Source organism: Scyliorhinus torazame, chromosome 12 (genome assembly GCF_047496885.1).
Source record: "Scyliorhinus torazame isolate Kashiwa2021f chromosome 12, sScyTor2.1, whole genome shotgun sequence".
NCBI lineage: Eukaryota > Metazoa > Chordata > Chondrichthyes > Carcharhiniformes > Scyliorhinidae > Scyliorhinus > Scyliorhinus torazame.
This window is the reverse complement of record NC_092718.1, coordinates 56,338,458-56,362,168: the sequence shown is the minus strand read 5'-3', so window position 1 is coordinate 56,362,168 and position 23,711 is coordinate 56,338,458. Positions and strand designations below refer to the sequence as shown.

The 23,711-nt window shown below is 45.0% G+C and overlaps 1 protein-coding gene across 2 annotated transcripts in view; it reads left to right on the top strand.

Annotated features, from left to right (window-relative positions):
• The window catches only part of LOC140386413 (lamin-B3-like), a 161,077-nt gene that overhangs the window by 72,862 nt on the left and 64,504 nt on the right, over nt 1-23,711 (top strand). For both annotated transcript variants that reach the window (XM_072468740.1, XM_072468741.1), the window contains exon 5: nt 9,868-9,993. In XM_072468740.1, coding sequence (XP_072324841.1) covers nt 9,868-9,993 — 126 coding nt within the window. The remainder of the gene's footprint in view (nt 1-9,867; nt 9,994-23,711) is intronic.

Genomic DNA, 23,711 nt, shown 5'->3' with positions numbered 1-23,711 from the left:
TTCTAAGCATTGTCTTGCATCTTTGAATTTATCTATATATATGTTTCTGGAACATACCTCTTCATTCACCTGAGGAAGGAGCAGTGCTCCGAAAGCTAGTGTTTGAAACAAACCTGTTGAACTTTAACCTGGTGTTGTAAGACTTCTACTATATATTCCAATTGACAAACCAATACAGTTCAAATGCCATTTACACATAAAATAATAATCAGGTTTACTTTGTCTCTGTGCAGCCCTTTGGAGTGAGACCCTTTTAGGAACAACCTGAAAATCCTTCTGCCTTCTCAGACTAAAATCCTGTGACAAACTATAGACAGACCTGGCTTCTTCCATCAATTATACACCTGTATCCCAAGCATAAGGCATTCTCCAGTTTCCTCCCCCTATGATGTCCCATGACCTAGGACCAAACACAATCCCGCATAAATTTTCTACCAGGGAACCTCCTAAACATAAACAATATTCCATTAGCCATCTATATGGAAACCAGTAAATGGTTACGATAAATGATTACCTCTCCTTTACAACTACTCAATCACAACTTTAGCAGTCATCCTGCCTGTATATATTTGAACTAGGGGATTTTCAATAATATTATTGCAGTGAAATATAAAGTATAATATAAAACTATTTCCTACAATCATCACAACAGTGATGGGTGTGGGGGCGGCCTAGAGATCATGTCTGCCAGCTTGATTGGGAGAACTGCTACAGGCCCCCTTGTGGAGAGTCTCACCCCCAACCCTTGGCTGCAAGAGTCATTTTTAAATTAAAGTTTTAAAAGTGCTTGTGAGCTGACACCTTCGTGCTGAAGTGTTGTTTCTGTTACTTTCCCGTCGTCCTGGCTTGATGTGCCTCTCTCATGTTGGAAGGCTTTTGCTTGCATCCTTCAGCTTCAGGAAGCTGCTGCAATCCTCAATTGGACAGGGAACTTCCCTCCTTGCAAATTAATGGGGCAGCTTAATGGAAATCCCAATGAGTGACTGACCCTCCACAGCAGCCTTCGGTCCCAGAAACGGACCTGAAATCTATGTCTCAAACCCTGGAGGTAAATCGAGCCCGTTACTTCTGATTCCTTCTCCACGGTTGCTGGGAGACATGCTGACCATTTCCTGTTATTGTTTGTACTGGTACTGATCTCTGCAGTCCTCAAGGTGAATTTCCCCTGCCCCTGTTAGAGATGGGTTTGGAGGTGAGGGGAGCCATGTGGGGACAGGGCTCAATGATACATTCTGACAGGTGGGCTGGAATACAGGCCAGCTGACTGCTTGTGGAATTGGTCAGCCAATTGGGGCAACTGAGGCCCCACTTGGGGGCATTGTGCTGCAGTAGTTTACTAGCATTGGAGCAGCACTTGCTGTGTCCAGAGACTGTCAGCTTCATTGAGGCAACCTCCTAGATGTGATGAATGTAGGAATTTCACATTATATGTATTTGGTGCAGTAAGGGTTAAAAGTGTGTGATTCCTGCAGTCGTGTTTTTTTTAAAATCCTGGTTTAAAAGGCAGCTAGACCTTTTTGAGACAGAAGTGCAATTAAAGCTTAGTAAAAGTTTGGGCTAATGGACTTTTGTTTATATTGAAAGGATTCCCTGGGGAGTAGATAATTAGAGACATTGTATTCAGCTTAATAAAATGATGTAGTTAATGGGAGGAGCCCGGGCTGAAACAGTTTCTGGAATTTGAGCTCAGTTTCAGATTGGGATGGGGATGTGAACAGACAAGAAGCTGTGCTCTAAATACAGTTCCGTTAAAGATTTGTCTTTGAATAGACTAGCAGTTTCTGCAAAAAACAGTCAGTTAAGGATTTGACTGAGGACAGACCAGCAGCTGAATTGCAAGGCAGTGAGTTAAAGACTTGTCTGTGAACAGGTTAGGTGCAATTTCAAAGGCTGGCAGTTTAAACAGTAGTTGAGACTGGCAAGAATCTGCAAGCTGGTTCCTGAAGGATCTCTTTCATAAAGTGGTTTGTCCAAGACATCTCTTTAATGCAAGTATTCCTGAGTCTGCTAATTGTATTTAAAAGTGGATTTTGACCTGTGAAGATAGTTGTTTGAGTGTAAATAAAGGTGTCAGTGTATTGATAGCATTGACTAACTGGTAATTGAAACCTATTTGTCTTTTATGATAAAGTTAGTAATACGGTGTTGGTATTAAAGTTTGTTTTAATGCAGCATATCGCTATTTGTGCATGAAATCATTTCTGGAGCAAAGTATCCTTTCCTCACAGTCTTACAAGATTAAAGCGGGATCGTAATATAGTGGAAGGCCGGAGTGCCATCGGAGTTGGAGGCTCTGGCCATGTGGATGAAAGGCTGCACCCCGTCTGAGATTCTGTTGCATTTATTTCTTCTTGCAGGCAGCTGAGGGCAGCTCCACGCTGAGGTGCCCTCCTGCGTACCTGCTTGTCTCCACCATGCCCTCCTCTCTTGGTGCTGCTAATGTTCTGATGGTGCTATGGCTCGCTGCTGAGCAGATGGCCATCTTCCCCAAGAAACCACCTGTAGAAAAAGTCACAAAAAGCAACATGTCGGGCAACCAGTTGGCAATGCAAATTTGCCAGCTTGTCTGCCTTCTAACCCACCTCCTCTGTGGCAAAATCAGCTGTGTGTTTCCATTATCTTCCTAGGGACTCTGTTTCACAGATTTAATAATCACTGAAATAATGTTTCATGTTTAATTTGTCCTTCTCCATATGCAGCTCATGGCCTCTGATTCTACAGCTCTAAATATCCCAAGCAGCAATGTAATATCTGTTTCCACTTTGATACCCTATGTACAAGCAATTGACAAATCTCTTTTTGTGTAATAGCTGTAGTGATTGGATTGGATTTGTTTATTGTCACATGTACCGAGGTACAGTTAAAATAACTACTACATACAGCTCAGACAGATCATTCCATACATGAAAAGAAAATACATAGGACAAACATAAAATACACAATGTAAATATATAGATATAGGCATCGGGTGAGGCATTCAGGAGTGTAGTACTACTCGATAGAGAAGATGTGTGAAGAGATCAGATCGGTCGAGTAAAGGATCATTTAGTAACAGCTGGTAAGAAGCTGTTTTCAAATCTGTTGGTGCGTGTTCTCAGACTTTTGTATCTCCTGCCCGATGGAAGAAGTTGGAAGAGTGAATAAGCCGGGTGGGAGGGGTCTTTGATTATGCTGCCCGCTTTCCCAAGGCAGCGGGAGGTGTAAACAGTCAATGGATGGGAGGCGGGTTTGTGTGATGGACTGGGCAGTGTTCACGACTCTCTCTTTCTTGCAGTCTTGGCAGAGTAGTTGCCATACCAGGCTGTGATGCAACCAGATAGGATGCTTTCTGTGGTGCATCTGTAAAAGTTGGTGAAAGTCAATGTGGACATACCGAATGTCCTTAGTTTCCTGAGAAAGTATAGGCGCTGTTATGCTTTCTTGGTCGTAGCGTGACGTGGGTGGACCAGGACAGATTCTTGCTGATGTTCACACCTAGGAATTTGAAGCTGTCAACCATCTCCACCTCAGCCCCGTTGATGCTGACAGGGGTATGTACGATACTTTGCTTCCTGAAGTCAATGACCAGCACTTTAGTTTTGCTGACATTGAGGGAGAGAGTGGTGTCGTTAAACCACTCCACTAGGTTCTCAATCTCCCTCCTGTATTCTGACTCATTGTTGTTCGAGATCCGACCCCCTATGATTGTGTCATCAGCAAACTTGTAGGTGGAGTTGAGCCACATTTTGCCATGCAGTTGTGTGTGTGTGTGCCTGCCTGCCTGCCTTCCTTCCTTCCTTTCCTTCTTTCCTTCCTTCTTTCCTTTCCTTCCTTCCTTCCTTCCCCATCGTGGGCAGCACGGTAGCATAATGGTTAGCACAATTGCTTCACAGCTCCAGGGTCCCAGGTTCGATTCCCCACTGGGTCACTCTCTGTGCGGAGTCTGCACGTTCTCCCCGTGTGTGCATGGGTTTCCTCCGGGTGCTCCGGTTTCCTCCCACAGTCCAAAGATGTGCACGTTAGGTGGATTGGCCATGCTAAAATTGCCCTTAGTGTCCAAAATTGCCCTGAGTGTTGGGTGGGGTTACATGGGGATGGGGTGGTAGTGTGGACTTGGCTGGGGTGCTCTTTCCAAGAGCTGGTGCAGACTCGATGGGCCGAGTGGCCTCCTTCTGCCCTGTAAATTCTATGATCGTGTCAACAAAAGACTGAAAGTGACTGACCTCGTCAGGATGGTGAGTGGCGTGGAGGGGAACATGCAAGTAGTGGGTTCTCATGCATCTGTTGCTCTTGTCCTCTAGGTGCTAGTGTATCGATTCCAGCCCTATAGACACCCGAGTCCTAACACAAGTGAATTAACCAATAATTTGTATGACGTTTCTGAGATCTTTCGCCCTTGACTTCTCCAATGACTTACAGGCATCAGATTTGTAAGTGAAACACAACTGTTCATTGATAACAAAAATAGGTAAAGACATGCAATAACTAATATTGAATAATGGCCAGCTTATATACTGCACTTCCCTAACCCCCCACCCCCCACCCCCACCCCGTTTTCTTTAACCATCCCACCCTCTACCTAAACACACACCAGACCGACACGCATTTCTTCAGATGGTGAAGTCATTGCAACAGCAGGCTATCCTCCCAGGGCATGGAGTCATTGTAACCACCGGTTGGATCGCTAATCAGGATCTTCTGGCAGCAGCATTCAGTCAGAACTTCCAGCTGTAGGATTCCCTCACAGCCTTAGGTCTGATTAATTCCTATTTGTTTCCAACCCCACCAGAATGACCAACATCCTTTCTGAGATAAAAACAGAGTTCTCCACATGAGACTTTAAAAGAGTTTTTAAGCTACTGACCCTGCTTTCAGCTGGTGGCTTGACAGGATTTCCTGAAAATTTTCTCTGTCTCCCCTAAAGCCCAGTTCTCAGTCTAGGTTTTACTCTTGGTTTCCAGTCTCACCAGAATGTCCTCCAGCTCTACTGAGGAGAAAACGGTCTCCAACTGGGTGTTTAAGAGAGATTTACCCTTTCAGGGAAGAGAGAACTCAAAAGAGCCTCCTTCAGCTGAGAACAAAACTATAACAAGTTGAAGTCTTCCTGCCTTTGCAGAACATTCCAGAACGGCCAGTGCCAATCAGCATAGATTATCAGCGAAACCCCGGAAATCAACAGCTCATTGGCTGCCAGCCAAGTCCATCAAGCAGTGCCATCACTGATGTCAGACCAAACAGCATATCCTCCTGGATGTTCTTAAGGTGAAGTCCATCTTATAGGCATATAGGTCCCATTAACTGTCGAGGTACAAAACTTTAATTAGCAGAATAATAGAAATTAAAAGGGAAAAAAAAACAAGAGACAGACGGGGATTAACAGGAGGATCCTTACAATCTGTATGTGCCTTTGAGTTAAGGAAGGTAGTGGGGTTTCGGTTTCATGTAGGTGGTTTATAAGTCTTGGTGCCTCAACGATGGACCTGTGGCTGAAAGGTCAGTCTTTTGGGGTTGTTTATTCATATAATATAATGAATATATGGAATAACAATGACAAATATATTTCGCTTTATAATATATGAAAATATATATGATAAAATATGTATGATAAATATATACACATTTTAATGAGGATTTGCAACCCCTGAAGTGAAAACGATGGGAGAAAAGGGGTTACAGATTCAGAAAAAACTGGGCTGTGGCCTAGCGATAGTGGCCACGTGTCAAAGACACAAAGGTGGGGCTGACACAAAGATGGGGAAAAATTCTGTGTGCATCAGAGAATGAAGACTGGGAATTTCTAGCTCTCTGAGGAGAGATACAAGGCTAGTGGGGCAGTAGATAACTGAATAGTCAATGACAGGACTTAGTAACCTAATCAGTTTAGCAGTGTTGCTCCTGAAACAGTGAATTTAAAGTGCATTTAATTTTGGGTGTCTCGGGGAGAGATACAAGTTGGGTGAAAAGCATTAAGTGAATGCTCAGTAATTAACCAGAAGAAAGCCATTTGCATGTGTGCCAGTCCCAAGCAGGGAGCATTTGTGTCAAGCTAGTGGTAGCTCTTCACTGATTTATGTGTCTGTAAAGATATTGCTGGGTAAAGTAATATTGGGAAATTGAATCATCATCTTTTGTTCATGTTATGACCTTTCAAAACCTTTTGTCTGCTGTAACATTAATTGTGCTGGTCTTTAATAAATATTTTATTCTTTGTGTTGTAAAAGATCATCAACAGTCTCTGTGAACATAAGAAGTAGGAGCAGGAGTTGGCCATCTGGGCCCTCGAGCCTGCTCCGCCATTCAATGAGATCATGGCTGATCTTTTGTGGACTCAGCTCCACTTTCCGGCCTGAACACTATAACCCTTAATCCCTTTATTCTTCAAAAAACTATCTATCTTTATCTTAAAAACATTTAATGAAGGAGCCTCTACTGCTTCACTGGGCAAGGAATTCCATAGATTCACAACCCTTTGGGTGAAGAAGTTCCTCCTAAACTCAGTCCTAAATCTACTTCCCCTTATTTTGAGGCTATGCCCCCTAGTTCTGCTTTCACCCGCCAGTGGAAACATCCTGCCCGCATCTATCCTATCTATTCCCTTCATAATCTTATATGTTTTTATAAGATCCCCCCTCATCCTTCTAAATTCCAACGAGTACAGTCCCAGTCTACTCAACCTCTCCAACCCCTTCAGCTCTGGGATTAACCTAGTGAATCTCCTCTGCACACCCTCCAGTGCCAGTACGTCCTTTCTCAAGTAAGGAGACCAAAACTGAACACAATATTCCAGGTGTGGCCTCACTAACACCTTATACAATTGCAGCAGAACCTCCCTAGTCTTAAACTCCATCCCTCTAGCAATGAAGGACAAAATTCCATTTGCCTTCTTAATCACCTGTTGCACCTGTAAACCAACTTTTTGTGACTCATGCACTAGCACACCCAGGTCTCTCTGCACAGCAGCATGTTTTAATATTTTATCATTTAAATAATAACCCCTTTTGCTGTTGTTCCTACCAAAATGGATAACCTCACATTTGTCAACATTGTATTCCATCTGCCAGACCCTAGCCCATTCACTTAGCCTATCCAAATCCCTCTGCAGACTTCCAGTATCCTCTGCACTTTTTGCTTTACTACTTATCTTAGTGTCGTCTGCAAACTTGGACACATTGCCCTTGGTCCCCAACTCCAAATCATCTATGTAAATTGTGAACAGTTCTGGGCCCAACACTGATCCCTAAGGGACACCACTAGCTACTGATTGCCAACCAGAGAAACACCCATTAGTCCCCACTCTTTGCTTTCTATTAATTAACCAATCCTCTATCCATGCTACTACTTTCCCCTTAATGCCATGCATCTTTATCTTATGCAGCAACCTTTTGTGTGGCACCTTGCCAAAGGCTTTCTGGAAATCCAGATATACCACATCCATTGGCTCCCCGTTATCTACCGCACTGTTAATGTCCTCAAAAAATTCCACTAAATTAGTTAGGCACAACCTGCCCTTTATGAACCCATGCTGCGTCTGCCCAATGGGACAATTTCCATCCAGATGCCTCGCTATTTCTTCCTTGATGATAGATTCCAGCATCTTCCCTACTACCGAAGTTAAGCTCACTGGCCTATAATTACCCGCTTTCTGCCTACCTCCTTTTTTAAACAGTGGTGTCACGTTTGCTAATTTCCAATCCGCCGGGACCACCCCAGAGTCTAGTGAATTTTGGTAAATTATCACTAGTGCATTTGCAATTTCCCTAGCCATCTCTTTTAGCACTCTGGGATGCATTCCATCAGGTCCAGGAGACTTGTCTACCTTTAGCCCCATTAGCTTGCCCATCACCTCCTCCTTGGTGATAACAATCCTCTCAAGGTCCTCACCTGTCATAGCCTCATTTCCATCAGTCACTGGCATGTTATTTGTGTCTTCCACTGTGAAGACCGACCCAAAAAACCTGTTCAGTTCCTCAGCCATTTCCTCATCTCCCATTATTAAATCTCGCTTCTCATCCTCTAAAGGACCAATATTTACCTTAGCCACTCTTTTTTGTTTTATGTATTTGTAGAAACTTTTACTATCTGTTTTTATATTCTGAGCAAGTTTACTCTCATAAGCTATCTTACTCTTCTTTATAGCTTTTTTAGTAGCTTTCTGTTGCCCCCTAAAGATTTCCCAGTCCTCTAGTCTCCCACTGATCTTTGCTACTTTGTATGTTTTTTCCTTCAATTTGATACTCTCTCTTATTTCCTTAGATATCCACGGTCGATTTTCCCTCTTTTTACCGTCCTTCCTTTTTGTTGGTATAAACCTTTGCTGAGCACTGTGAAAAATCGCTTGGAAGGTTCTCCACTGTTCCTCAACTGTTTCACCATAAAGTCTTTGCTCCCAGTCTACCTTAGCTAGTTCTTCTCTCATCCCATTGTAATCTCCTTTGTTTAAGCATAAAACACTGGTGCTTGATTTTACCTTCTCACCCTCCATCTGTATTTTAAATTCCACCATATTGTGATCACTCCTCTGAGAGGATCCCTAACTATGAGATCCTGAATCAATCCTGTCTCATTACACAGGACCATATCTAGGACCGCTTGTTCCCTCGTAGGTTCCATTTCATACTGTTCTAGGAAACTATCGCGGATACATTCTATAAACTCCTCCTCAAGGCTGCCTTGATCGACCTGGTAAAACCAATCGACATGTAGATTAAAATCCCCCATGATAACTGCTGTACCATTTCTACATGCATCAGTTATTTCTTTGTTTATTGCCTGCCCCACCATAATGTTACTATTTGGTGGCCGATAGATTACTCCTATCAGTGACTTTTTTGCCTTACTATTCCTGATTTCCACCCAAATGGATTCAACCTTAACCTCCATAGCACCGATGTCATCCCTTACTGTTGCCCGGATGTCATCCTTAAATAACAGAGCTACACCACTTCCCTTACCATCCACTCTGTCCTTCCAAAAAGTTTGATACCCTCGGATATTTAACTCCCAGTCGTGACCATCCTTTAACCATGTTTCAGTAATGGCCACTAAATCATAATCATTCACGATGATTTGCGCCATCAACTCATTTACCTTATTCCGAATACTACGAGCATTCAGGTAAAGTACACTTATGTTCTTCAGTAACTTTCAGTAACTTGAACTTCTTCAGTAACTTTCCTCCATGGTTTCTAAAAAAACTGAGACAATGGCATGGACCTTGGTTTAATATCTCATCTGAAAAACAGCACCTCTGGCAGTGCAGCACTCCCACAGTGCTGTACTGAAGTGTGAACCCTGATTCTTGTGCTCGAGCCCTGGAGTAGAACTTGATCGCTCAGACTTGCAACTCAGAGTGCAACCAACTGAGTGACAGCTTATATGTTAAAGAAGAGGTTCCACTAGGTAAAATATATATTTATATTGTGTCACCCATGTCCTTTGGTGGTTCTGAAGTTCTTACTGCAAAATAAGTACTTTTGAAATGTAGTCAGTGTTGTAATGCATATTGTCAGAACATAACGCACAATTTGGAACCAGCAATTCATTTTCTTCCCCTGAAAGATTACATTCACTTCATTCAATGGTCTTTGAAGGGATCAGCATAAATATACTGATAGATCTACTAATAGCTGTCTCTCCCCCTGTCCCCCCCCCTCTCTCTCTCTCTCTCTCTCTCTCTCTCCTCTCCTCTGTCCCCCTCTCTCTCTCCTCTCCCGTCCCTCTCTCCTCTCCTCTGTCCCTCTCTCTCTCCTCTCTTCTGTCCCTCGCTCTCTCTCTCTCTCTCTCTCTCTCTCCTCTCCCCTGCCCCTCTCTCTTTAACCGCCCCCCGTCCCACTCTCTTGCATCTCTAATCTCTCTCTCTCTCTCTCTCTCCCTCTCTATGTACAACAGCTGGAGAGTGCCCAGCTGGCTGCTGCAAGGAGCAATGACTTCGCTAATGCTGCAAAGGAAGAAGTGGCAGAAACAAGAATGAGGGTCACCACTCTATTATCTGATCTTCATCAATGTCGCAATCAGGTAAAACCTTAATTTATTCCACAGAATGTATTCAAAAGTTTTTTTTAAATATATTTTTATTCGGCTTTTCCAATTTAATCCATAAAAAAACAAGAAATAACAAACTCTCCTCTGAACTTCTCCCCTCTTCTCCACCCCCACCCCTAACAACTAACGATGACCAGTACTTTAAAGTACAAAATAACCAGTTGCTATCTTTGGTATAATAAGACCATAAGACATAGGAGCAGAATTAAGCCACTCGGCCCATCGAGTCTGCTCCGCCATTCAATCATGGCTGATATTTTTCTCATCCCCATTCTCCTGCCTTCTCCCCATAACTCCTGATCCCCTTATTAATCAAGAACCTATATATCTTTGTCTTAAAGACACTCAGTGATTTGGCCTCCACAGCCTTCTGCGACAAAGTGTTCCACAGATTCACCACCCTCTGGCTGAAGACATTCCTCCTCATCTCTGTGTTAAAGGAGCGTGTCTTTAGTCTGAGATGGTGTCCTCTGTTCTAGTTTTTCCTACAAGTGGAAATATCCTCTCCACGTCCACTCTATCCAGGCCTCGCAGTATGCTCTAAGTTTCAGTAAAGATCCCCCCTCATCCTTCTAAACGCCGAAGTACAGACCCAGAATCCTCAACCGTTCCTCCTAAGGCAAGCTGTTCATTCCAGGGATCATCCTTGTGAACCTCCTCTGGTTCCTTTCCAAGGCCAGCACATCCTTCCTTAGATACGGGGCCCAAAACTGCTCACAATACTCCAAATGGGGTCTGGCCAGAGCCTTATACAGCCTCAGAAGTACATCCCTGGTCTAGTATTCTAGCCCTCTTGACATGAATGCTAACATTGCATTTGCCTTCTTAACTGCCAACTGAACTTGCACGTTAACCTTAAGAAAATCGTGAACAAGGACTCCCAAGTCCCTTTGTGCTTCTGATTTACGAAGCATTTCCCCATTTAGAAAATAGCCTATGCCTAAATTCCTCCTTCCAAAGTGCATACCTCACACTTTTCCACATTGTATTTCATTTGCCACTTAATTGCCCACTCTCCTAGTCTGTCCAAATCTTTCTGCAGCCCCCTTGCTTCCTCAATACTACCTGTCCCTCTACAGATCCTTGCATTGTCATGTGAGAGTACCTTCAAGAAATGGGTGTTTTTTATAAAATAACTGTAGTGGGTATACCTTTAAGAAATGGGTGTTTATTACTGCAGTGATGTCAGAGAGTGGATGGAGCTGGGCTGTCTGTCTGCTTTACTTTCGTTTTTGAGCAGGATGCGATAGAGTGAGTTTTTAGTTTCGTTTCCAGAGAGAAGAGCTGCAGTGAAAGCCAGCAGATGTGCATGGATCTCTCTACAAGCTAAAGAGTGTTCATTTGGGTGATTTCAAAAGGGATAACTGCTCTCATTAGTTAAGCCTGATCTCTGTGTTAAAAGGGTCTTTTGTCTTCTGGATGTTGTTTGGGAATTTATTAAGGATTACTTGGTGTTGTACTCTTTGGGGGTTGTATCTGAATTGATGGTTGCTAAGATGTTCACTATGTTTTAAAAAGGTTAAGTTGAGTTCATAGAATAAACATTGTTTTGCTTTAAAAAATACCTTTCGATTTCTGCTGTACTGTTGCCAATCGGCACCGGAGTAATATCGCCAATTAATAATGATGCTCTTTAGAGTTGCCAGGTATCAAATGATACCACCACATGGCTTTACCGGATATCGATCAAAGGACCACACAACCAGTTAGTCAGTTCAAGTTCAAAGATGGTTTATTTACACACAAGGTTTACTTCGACATGCAACACAAAACGCTACAAGTTAAACTACACCTAACAACTGCAATAACCTATACTTAACTTCAGGGCAATCGGCTCTATGCAGATGGACAAGGCCTTTGTCTGGATCTTGCGTGGCCGGGTGGAAGAAATGGCTCTGTTTCTGCTGAGCTCATCCGTCTGGTAGTGATCGTTGATCTTGAACTTGTCTGTCTGGTCGTTATGCTGCACTTGGGTTGGCATAGGCCGGATCCAAGAGAGACCGAGCACATGGCTGTGTCTCTTCTTATCCCTCTGGGATTGCGCGCTCTTTGGGGCGGTCCTTAACTTGGACCCAATAATTCGACAGGCTTCGATCACTGCCTTCGATTTTGGCCAATAAAGGGGCGGGTGCCTTGATGGGTGGGCGTGTGCTTAGCGGTCATTGACCTTGGCTGTTTGGGCTCCCTGAGTAAAGGGAGTGGCGCCGATCAGTCTGAGGCTGTATCGGTTTCTTGAGTGCAGTCCTATTGTTCTGGGGAAATGGGCCATTAGAATGCAAACAAGCGGGGGTTTCGATTGCGTCTAGCTATCTGGGTTGCAAATAAACACACAAGCTCTGAGTCTGTCGGAGTCCTGGGTTGGCCATAATTCCCATGGTCCTTTGCAGGTGAACATCTGAGATGGCTACATTCTGTCCTCTTGATCCTAAACGGGAAGGGGGGAGGATCACACTGTTGATCCCTTATCCATCCCTGGCGTGCCGGTTACCCTTGGTCAAGGACAAGTTCTACACTACTCTGTCCTATGTTTTTGGAGCATTTACCTAACATTTTTATTAACACATCATACATTCATAATTTCTAACGGGTCACTATAAAACATTTCACTGTTCCGCACAATTGAATATCTAACTAACACTATCAAAGCTACTCTCATGCTGCTGGCAAATACCAAAAAGATCCTATGTACAATACAAGATTTCAAAACAGCAGCATCACATCCCTACTTAATCCATCAAAGTTAGAGAGGTATACGGTCTTTATTTTTATCAGTGATTTTAGTGTTTGTTGAGTTGGGTGAATTCCAAAGAAGGGGCTCGGAGTATATATATCGGGGAGCGGGAGGCTCTTTTTTTGCCTTTGTGGAGTCTAAGTATCTGGATGACACTGCAGATTATTGCAATTGCCAGAAGGGCCTCTACTGTGTATGAAAGGGGGTACCATTTGGCAATGTTTTCGCACCAAGTGGGGGTTTCATGTGTCTATCACTATGTGTGGTGTGGTGTCCAGGCTAGGGGTGTCATGTTGTGTGGTGGTGTTCGGGGCTGGTGTGGTGTGTGGTACAGAGGCTTGTAACGCGCGCAGTTGTAGGAGTCTAGCGATGTAGGTTATCAGTCCTCTTCATCTTGTCTTCTGTCTTCCGTTTTCTGTATATTCCTGGGGGTGCAAGCATAATATTTGTTATTATCTTTGGTTAATATCTCGTTTATTTGTCTTTCTCTCCTTAACTTCAAGTACCCATTAGAATCGTCACCATGTGTGATTCCCCCATTTTTCTTTTGAAATAACAGTTTGAGAGACAAGATATTGCCCAAAAAAATGTCTTTGTAAGTGCAGAGATTCTCGCAGCTGGTGGCCGATGCAGGGAGTGGGTGGACAATTTATCCGTCCAGTCTTTCCTTTACTGCAACCAGTGATTGCTGAGGCTCATCTTACTAGCCAAATTTTAGGGCGGCCAGTTTCATAGAGTTTTGTCGTCCCAGGGTCCAGAGGTAGTTTGTGTGTAGCAGCATATGTGGCAGCCAAGTGTGTCATATGTGTGAATAGTAGGTGGGGAACGACCAGAGAGTCGTGGAAGTTAAAGGGATGAGTACAGACTGTGGCAAAGGGCAGTCTTTAAACCACAATAAAGAGCAGGGAAGGGAAAACTAAGACCTGCCAAAGACAGTGAAAAGTGTAAAGAACCATTCCAGAGTACTCAAAGTGATGGGAACATGAGGTGCGTGTGGGCCGCGGCAGGGCACGAATGGGTGGAATCCCCCGGTAGGGCGGTGATCAGTGCCGTTGCTCCACTGCCTGAGCTTAACTGACTGGATGCATTTGTTGTCCTCGGGCAGGGCAGTGATTAGTGCCGTTATTCCCTATCTGGGTGACCTAAACGAGCGGAAAGAATTTGTAACACATGTGAGATCCAACAATTGTTCCTTTAACGGCCATTGGTCAGTAAATGGCGTCGAAAGAGTAACTATGACTGTATCAAGAAATTGGGTGTGAGGCCGACATTAATTAAAACCATGTAACAAGAAGAAAGAAAGAAGGAAAATAAAAAGGCGGGCAGGCTCCATCAGAAAGTAGGACACCGCAATTCTTATGCGGCGTCTTTTTCTCATCATCTGGACACCTCGGGGTTCTGTATCAAAAAGCATTGTAAAAGGATTACCATAACCAGAGTCAGAATCTGAATCATCACCATCTCACGGTTGCCAGACTCGTGTCTGCCGTTTTTGTGCCGTGGCCGCATGGGTCATTGTGGAATCCGAATCTTCATGCCTAACCAGTCTACAAGAGTTGTCGCAGTGCCAAAAAGGGGTTTGTTTGTCATGAGGCGTAGGGACGGTTGCAGTGAAGGGCAAGTTACTGTTGTCGGACGGTGGCTCTGATTGTGGCTGTGGCTGTGGAAGGGGGTACAGGGGGAAAACATGTATTGGTCATGGTACCGGGGGCTGAAGTGACTGGGCTGGGGAAGTTGTACCAGTGGTCAGTGATCGTGGTCAATTCGGGGAGGCTGGCGCTGTCATCTGAGTCAAGCTCAAGGTGGAAGGTCGTACCTGTGGGCGGAGACAAGGCCGGGTCTGTGGGCATGGACATGCCGTCAGGGCTGGGGGAGGGTTGGACTAGGTTGTCGATGGGCGGGGCGGAATCGTCTGCTGTTGCTAGGGAGATGTGGTGGGTTACATTGGGTTCCATAGACTTTGAGCTGGTTGATGTAGAACCAGCCAGTTTTACCATTGGGATACATTATCTTGTACACAGAGGGGCTTACTTTGTCCGAAATGGAGTAGGGTCCTGCAAATTTGGGGGAGAGGAAAGAACTGGGATTGTAAAGGGAAAGCATTACTTGCTGACCGACTGTATACTCTATGGGCTGGACGGTTTTGTCAAAGCAGGCGTCACTCTGCTTCCTTCTAGCACCTAGTCGGACAGCTGCTGCGAGCTGTGCTGCTTTAATATTATCTGTGACTTGTTGGACTGCTTTTTCATGGGTGAGGGCGGTGACTGTGGGGCTTGCCAAATCGAGACCTAATAAATATTTAATTCCTTTCATGGGCCGTCCGATCATGAGAGTATGGGGGTGAAACCGGTGGAACTGGATACTGTGTTCCGTATAATCATAAGGGCGAATGGGAGAACTGTGTCCCATGTGGTATTATTCTGTTGCACCATCTTTCTAATGGTCGCTTTTAAAGTGCAATTCATTCTCTCAACAATGCCACTGGATTGGGGGTGATACGCTATGTGGAATTTTTGCCTGATTCCAAAAATCGTTAAAACATTTTGCATGACTCTGCCTGTGAAGTGGGAACCATGGTCTGACTCAATGCTGCGGGGGAGTCCCCAGCGTGTAAATATCTGTTGGGTCAAAATCTTAGCGGTAGCCTTTGCAGTGTTTGTCCGTGAGGGAAATGCTTCTACCCATTTTGTAAAGGTGTCAATTACCACTAATACATATTTGAAACCATTTCTGCAAGGGGGGGAGGGGACCAATGTAGTCGAGTTGCAAATTTGTCCAAGGGCCATTAACAGGTCGGGTGTGTCTCAATTGTCCCTTCTTGGAGTACCTTTCAGGATTGTTCTGTGCACAGATTAAACCATTCTCAACCCATAATGTGTCACATCGGATTTTAAATCTGGCCACCAGTGCAAAGATCTTAAATGGGCAGTGGTATTGTTTATCCTCTGATGTCCGTGTCCATCATGAAACTGGTAAATTATCTGGTTTCTGTCCTGGGTGGGGACCACTTAAATTTCATTTTTCAAAACTGTACCGTCAGTGAGTCCTTGCATTTGTCGTAAGGGGCTGGGAAGTTACCGTCTAAAACTTGTTTGAGAATGTCGTCTGCCTTTTGGGCCTGGGATAGATCCTCAATATTGGTCTGAGAAACCTGGACTGCGTGTATCGGTTCACTTTCGGGGGGTTGCCAAAAGTGACTCTGGCGTGATCCTGACTTAGCTAAGGCGTCTGCCTTTACATTAACGGGTGGGGAGGAACGATGATGGCTTCTCACTTTAATACCGTACGTGCGGTCTTTAGCTGTCCTAAGAATGTTTTCAACAATGGGGCTGAGGGTAGTGGTTTACCATCAGCAGATACAAATCCTCGAGATTCCCATAGGAGCAGGAATTCTGTCAAGCTGTTGCACACATATAAACTGCCCGAATGTATGTCTGCGGGGGTTGGAAAAGAATTGGGGTGCTGCACTACATATGCTATGGCTGCTAGTTCTGCTGCTTGTGATCCTAGGTGGCCGGGCAATTTTAAAAGATATTTCTTCTAATGCGAATCCCTGTGCATCTTCTAATTAAATTCCACAACCAGTTATTCTCTTTCCATTTTCAATCGTGGAGGAGTCGTCTCCATAAATCTTTAAAGCGTTGTCTATGGTGTGTGGATTCTGCGTTTTACTGCCTGCTCGTGTGTGCAGTGACTTCGGAATAAAGGGTCCTGTGTGGTGTTGGGCTGCTATGATCTGGCACTCGTGGGGTCCCTGCATACTGAAGTTTATCTGCTAGAAATGTGTGGGTCTTTGTACGTTTGACTGTAATGTCCCTTCCTTGTAACAACAGTGTCCAGCGAGCTGCTCTGACCTGGCTGACTGAACCGTCCTGTAACCTACCATCTAACAATAGCTGCGTTGGGGTGTGCTCGGTTAAAATTGTTACTGGGTTAAGGCCTGTGATGTATGCAAAATACTGTACTGCCCAAAAGACTGCAAACAAGTGCCGTTTGCAGGCTGTAAATCCTTGCTCTACAGGATCCAAAATTTGTGATGCACAGGCTACGGGTCCTAAGTGGTCATGTCTTTCCTGTAGGAGTACTGATAGGGTTCGGTCGGTGGTTGCTACTTTTATGGCATAGGGAGAGTGTGGGTCTGGAACTTGCAAAGCGGGGGCTGTGCCTAGGGCGCGTTTTAATTCACCAATGGCGTCTGTGTACTGAGGAAGCTATTCCCATGGGGTGTACTTTCTTTTTTTTTAGGAATATTTTATTAAGATATTTGAACATTTTTAGAACAGTAACAAAAACAATGACATCAACATGGTAAAATAAACATTTCTCCCCCCCGCCCCCCCCCCCCCCCCCCCAGCCCAATCTTCACAAACCTCAACCATACATCAACAATCCGCCCCTCCCCCGCCCCTTGGAATACTACACCTGCTGACATTTTTATCTTTCCCCGAGAAAGTTGACGAACTGCTGCCACCTCCAGGAGAACCCTACCATTGACCCTCTTAATGCAAACTTTATTTTCTCAAGACTGAGAAACCCAGCCATGTCACTAACCCAGGTCTCTACACTCGGGGGGGCTTTGAGTCCCTCTTCATTAATAAGATCCGTCTCCGGGCTACCAGAGAGGCAAAGGCCAGGACGTCAGCCTCTTTCGCCCCCTGAACTCCCGGATCTTCCGACACTCCAAAGATCCCTACCTCCGGACTCGGCACCACCCGTGTTTTTAGCGGCGTGGACATTGCCTTAGCAAAACCCTGCCAAAACCCTCAGCTTCGGGCATGCCCAAAACATGTGGACATGATTTGCTGGGCTTCCTGCGCACCTCGCACACCTATCCTCTACCCCTAAAAACCTGCTCATCCTAGCCACTGTCATGTATGCCCGATGGACTACCTTAAATTGTATCAGGCGAAGCCTGGCACACGATGAGGTATTAACCCTGCTTAGGGCATCCGCCCATAGAGCCGCCTCTAATCTCCTCTTAGCTCGTCCTCCCACTTGCCCTTAAGCTCCTCCACCGGAGTTTCCTCCGCCTCCGAAAGCTCCTGGTAAATATCGATACCTTCCCCTCTCCCACCCAGGTACTGGAAACTACATACTGTATCCCCCGTGGTGGCAGCAGCGGAAAGGCCGGCAGCTGTTTTCTCAGGAAGTTGCGCACCTGCAAATCACTAAAACCATTCCCTGCTGGCAATTTAAATTTATATGGGGCATTCTTTTTAAGGAGCTCTGAGAGTGGGGCTGCTTTTGTGGCAAAACCATCTATATGGTTCCTACAATATCCAACTAATCCTAAGAATGACCGGAATGCAGTGATATTGTGGGGCTGGGGCAGTTTAACTATTGACTCAATTCGCTTCTGTTCGATCTCTCTCTTCCCATGGGTGATAATGGTGCCGAAATAAAGGACCTTTTCTTTTAAGATCTGGGCTTTTTTTGGGTTGACCTTGCATCCAATGGATTGCAAAAGACCTAGTAATTCCGAAAGAAGCTTTACATGCTCTTCCTTTGTGTCCGTCTGTAGGAGTAAGTCGTCCACATACTGTATAAGGCATTCGGGGCGGGAAAATTTGGAAATTCCGTTGGCCAATTGTCGGTGGAAAATGGGAGGGGGAGCTGTGGACTCCCTGGAGGAGGCATGTCCACGTGTACTGCTGCCCTTGAAATGTGAATGCTAACTTATATTGACAGGTCTTGTCCAGCGGAATGGACCAAAAGATATTGCTTATGGCCAGCACTGTGAAGTACTTTGCCTGTACTCCCTGCTTGAGCATGGCCTCGGACGCGTGGCAACGGTGGGGGCTGCTAAAGGGTTAACTTGTTAAGTTCTCGGTAGTCGATTGTCAGTCGCCAAGAACCATCGGGTTTTTTCACGGGCCAAATTGGGGCATTATTTGTTGAGGCTACCGGCCGAATTACTCCTTGATCTAATAAGCTATTGATGACTTTTGAAATCTCACCCTCGGCTTGCTGTGGGAAACCGTATTGCTTCTGCGGCTTAGGATCGGGACCTGAAATTGTGACCATTCCTGGGATCTTCCCACAATCGTGTTTGTGTTGGGTGAAGGAAGCTTTATGTTTTCTGAGGACCTCTCTGATTGTCTGGTCTGTACTAATTGTTTGCGGATTAAACCAATAGTCTCCTACAGAGCAAATCCTATGTTCATAGTCCCCTACTGTGAGTGTAGCAGGAGCTCTTGCTGTTTTGGCCATTTTCCATACACATCTATTCACAGGATCAAAGAAAAGGTTGTGGGAGCTCATAAAATCGATTCCTACAATGTGCTCAGATGTTTGGGGCAAGTCGACTAAAACAACTGGGTGTCTGGTGCTTACGGTTCCAAACTGAATATCTACAGGGGCTGTGATGTATCCCTGCTGTATGTGTCCGGTAAATCCACTAAGGATGATGGTGTCTGTGGTGGGCCATTTGTCACGCTGGAACATTGTGGAGGAGTTTAAAGTGGTGCAAGTCCCTCCTGTGTCCCAAAGAAATTCTACTGGATGTCCCCCGACTGTGCCTGTGACTACTGGTCTGCCTGATTTGTCCCAGAGTGGGTCGCAGACCCAAGTTGGGGAGTCTGAACACCGTCAATCTGTGGTATTGATTGCTGAATTATCTGAATTAGCTAACACTACGTATGGGCCTAACATTGTTCCTAGGTGGGGAGGCCTGGTTGTTGGTGGCGTTGCTGGTTCGGGGGTTTTGTCGGCATTCGCGGGCGTAATGTCCAATGTGCTCACAATTATAGCAACCTTGTGGTGCCTGTGCTCTGGACTGCTGTCCTTAATGTCTACCCTCATTTATCCATGCTGGGTCCTGGTTAGTTCTAACTGGGTGCATATTTGCTTCTACCTGTTCCTGATCTGCCTTCCTGTGTAGGGATTGTTCCCAAGCTCAGGAGAATCTCTTTAATACCCACACTTCATTGTGTGCGTGGTCTGCGGGGTCGTAATTCACACAAGCCTTTTGACCTGCTTCTGTGGCGTGGGAGACTAAATTGCGGGCCCATTTAGTTGTGTCATCGTTATCTAAGTGTGCGCGGTTCAAATCCCCAAACACTGCTGTAAAATGGATCCAAAGGCGACCTGCAAATGCGGTCAGATGCTCTCCCTTCTTTTACCTACAATGGTTCAAACCTTCCACTGGGTCTCCCTTGTTTTACCCAATCGCATCTAAAATGGCCGTTTTCATCTCCTGTAGGGTTCCTCCTCCTACATTCTGGAGCTCTGGTAAAGCTGAGCTGACGGACTGGTCAAGACTATAAGTTTAACTTCCTCCCTTTCGTCTAGACCGTACCTAACCTTTTGTTGGCGTACTCGCTCAAAGAAATTATATGGGTCTGCGGTGGGTTTGAATGGATAAATGTTTGCGCAGGCATCTCTCAATTGGGTGTTGGATAATGGGGTGGTGTAAACGCAATCGGGCTCCTCCCGATCCGATGACTTGCGCTGTGTGGTGACCGGATTCATCAGGGTGTGTGCTGCCTGTGCAGTCGGTGGTGCGGGTGCTTTCCTTTTCGTGGCATGGGGGGCTCTATGGTGATTTTCTGTGTTCTCCACATATCTCTGGGCGGTTTCATTTAGTTCTTGCCAATTGGGGGCACCTTCCTCATCTAAATTTTGTCCAAAGGTAGCTCTAAATCCGTTTTGCACTGAAAGCAGTGACTGCAACTTCTCTATTTGTTGTCTATATTTTGCATGGTCTACTGTGCTCTGTCTTTGTTCTGTAGTGGAGCTATGGAGCGCACGTAAAGCTGCCTTTAAATCCACGCATTTTCTCGTTAATTGTGCTACCTGCTGTTCTGTCTCTTCTCTACCAAGACTGCGCGCTGTGTATCTTGGTAGGCCTTATCGTACTGTGTCTGAAAGCTGCTAAGGTGAACTAAACAAGATTGGTGTGTCCGTCTGACGTCAGCCATCTCTTTATCTTTAGCTGCCAACTGATCCCGGAGTTGCTCAATAATCTTTTCGCTTTCACTATTGTTTCCCTCATTCTTCTCTTCTTTCTCAACTATCTGCCTGCGGAGCGTACTCACGACCTCCTCTGTGCCTCGCAACTGTGCCAAACAGGACGCTATTGCCATCGGCTTTCACACTTTCGCTGCATTTTTCTTATGCACCTCGGTGAGGTTGTCTCACCAAGTTTGGCCGATGCTTCCTGGACCTGACTCTTCATTTGAACAAAAATCGGACCAAAGGAGCCATCCTTTCCCCTTTAAATACTTCCTCAACTCTTCTTCCCATATGGGGTACTGCTCTGCTCTGTTGGTCGCTGCGACCTCTGGTTCCTGTGGGTTCATTAGACATTCCATCGCTTTTGTGGCCATTGCTTCTAATCTCTCTTGCTCTACTTTTAATCTGTTTCCGACCGTTAATTTCCCTTGCACTACTTTGATTTCTCTTTCCCTACCTTTAATTTGGGACGGGGGATAAGGCGGCCATTTGAACTGCGGGTATGGCCGAAGTTATTTTCCGGTTCACAATTCCCTCGATAGTTTTGACACAATCTAACGAGTTTACCTTATATTCCTGTTAGTACAGCTTAGTACACACTTCCGAAATTTGGTGATTTGGTCGATTTGGGCTTGCATTTGTGGTTCTTTCTCTTTCACACAATTGGATTTCAAAGTTTGCGGGTTCTCTCAGAGTGACACCGTCACTTCTAAATTGAGTCCCACCAGAGTCGCCAATAATGTTGCCAATCGGCACCGGAGTAATGTCGCTAATTAATGATGATGCTCTTCAGAGTCGCCAAGTATCAAATGATACCACCACAAAGCTTTACTGGATATCGATCAAAGGACCACACAACCAGTTAGTCAGTTCAAGTTCAAAGATGGTTTATTTACACACAAGGATTACTTCGACATGCAACACAAAATGCTACAAGTTAAACTACACCTAACAACTACAATAACCTATAATTAACTTCAGGGCAACCAGCTCTATGCAGAAGGATAAGGCCTTTGTCCTGATCTTGCGTGGCTGGGTGGAAGAAGTGGCTCCGTTTCTGCTGGGCTCATCCATCTGGTAGCGATCGTTGGTCTTGAACTTGAATGTCTGGTCGTTATGCTGCACTTAGGTTGGCACAGGCCGGATCCAAGAGAGACTGAGCACATGGCTGTGTCTCTTCTTATCCCTCTGAGACTTTGCGCTCTTTGGGGCGGTCCTTAACTTGGACCCAATAACTCGACAGGCTTCGATCACTGCCTTTGATTTTGGCCAATAAAGGGGCGGGTACCTTGATGGCTGGGTGTGTCCTTAGTGGTCATTGACCTTGGCTGTTTGGACTCCCTGAGTAAAGGGAGTGGCGCCGATCAGTCTGAGGCTGTATCGGTTTCTTGAGTGCAGTCCTATTGTTCTGGGGAAATGGGCCATTAGAATGCAAACGAGCAGGGGTTTCGATCGCATCTAGCTATCTGGGTAGAAATACATACACAAGCTCTGAGTCTGTCTGAGTCCTAGTTTGGCCATAATTCCCATGGTCTTTGCAGGTGGCCATCTGAGATGGCTACAGTACCACACCTGTAGAGTGGGCCGTGTGCTCCCCATGCCGCAGCCTATTAAAGGTTGTGAGTCAGGTGAACTCCATGATACACTTTGGGGTTCTCTAAACCCTGGCCCATAACAAATTGGGGGCTCGAGGGGGATAAAAGTCTATCTATTGAGAACTTAAAGACAGTGAGGGATGAGCATATTGTGGGTGCTTTTCAGTTGTGGTGTTCCAGTTTAAGTGGGGAATGTGTTGTGGATAATGGCTCTTTCAGAGGCTCTGAAGCTTTTGGGGGTGGAGACGGTCACACGTAGTACCTTACGGACAGAGACTAAAAGCAGACTGTTAGATTTGGCAAAAACATTGCAGTTAACATTACCTGACAAAATGCAAAAAGATGAAGTAATTGTGGCGGTGGCTAAGCAGGTAGAAGCCTTTTTCATTTCATTTAAGAAGTTAGCCAAACAAATGAAATGGCCACAGGACATGTGGGTATTACTGATTCAAACAAAGCTGGTAGGTAGGGCTAGTGAAGTGTTTGCATCACAACCGGAGGAGATATCTGGGACGTATGAGGAGGTGAAAAAGTCCATCGTAGGTGCATATGAACTAGTGCCAGAAACCTACAGACAAAGGTTTAGAAATTTAAGGAAAGCATTTGATCAAACATACATGGAGTTTGAACAGCTCAAACAGAGTAATTTTGATAGGTGGATAATGGATTTGAAAATAAACCAAATGAATGAAGCTCTCAGAGAAATTATGCTTTTGGAGGAGTTTAAAAATTCAATTCCTGATGTCGTGAGAACTCGTGTGAAAGAGCAGAGGGTTAAAACTGCAAGGTTAGCATCAGAAATGGCAGATGATTATGAATTAGTTCATAAATCAAAGCTTGGTTTCCGACAACAGTTTCAGTCGGTGAGGGATTGAAACTGGTGACATGAGAAATACGCAAGTGGTAAAGGCAAAGGTGACCTGATGGGAGCTAATAAGGAGAGTGTACCTCAGATTAAAAAAGAAATCCAGGAGGGTGGAAGAGACATGAAAAGTTTCATATGTTTTCACTGCAATAAACTAGGCCATGTAAAGTCACAGTGTTGGTGGTTGAAGGAAAGCACTGGGAAGGCTGATGTGGTAAAACAGGATAAGACACTGGGGTAAAGTGTAAAGGAAAGCCCAAGTGAAGCGAAGGAGGTGCAAAAGATTATACCACCTGATCAAGAGGTGATTGATAAGAAGGTTCCAGATCTCTGTAAATAACTTACTTGTGTGGGTAAAGTTTACTAATGTATCAGGAGGAGCAGGTAAAGAATTCACAATATTAAGAGATATGGGAGCTAGTCAATCATTAATGGTAAGAGATGAGGAGTTATGTAGTTTGGGAAGAATATTGCCAGAAAAGGTGGTAATATGTGGAATTCAGGGTGAGAGGAATCGTATTTAATTATAAGGGAAGGTTGGAAAGTC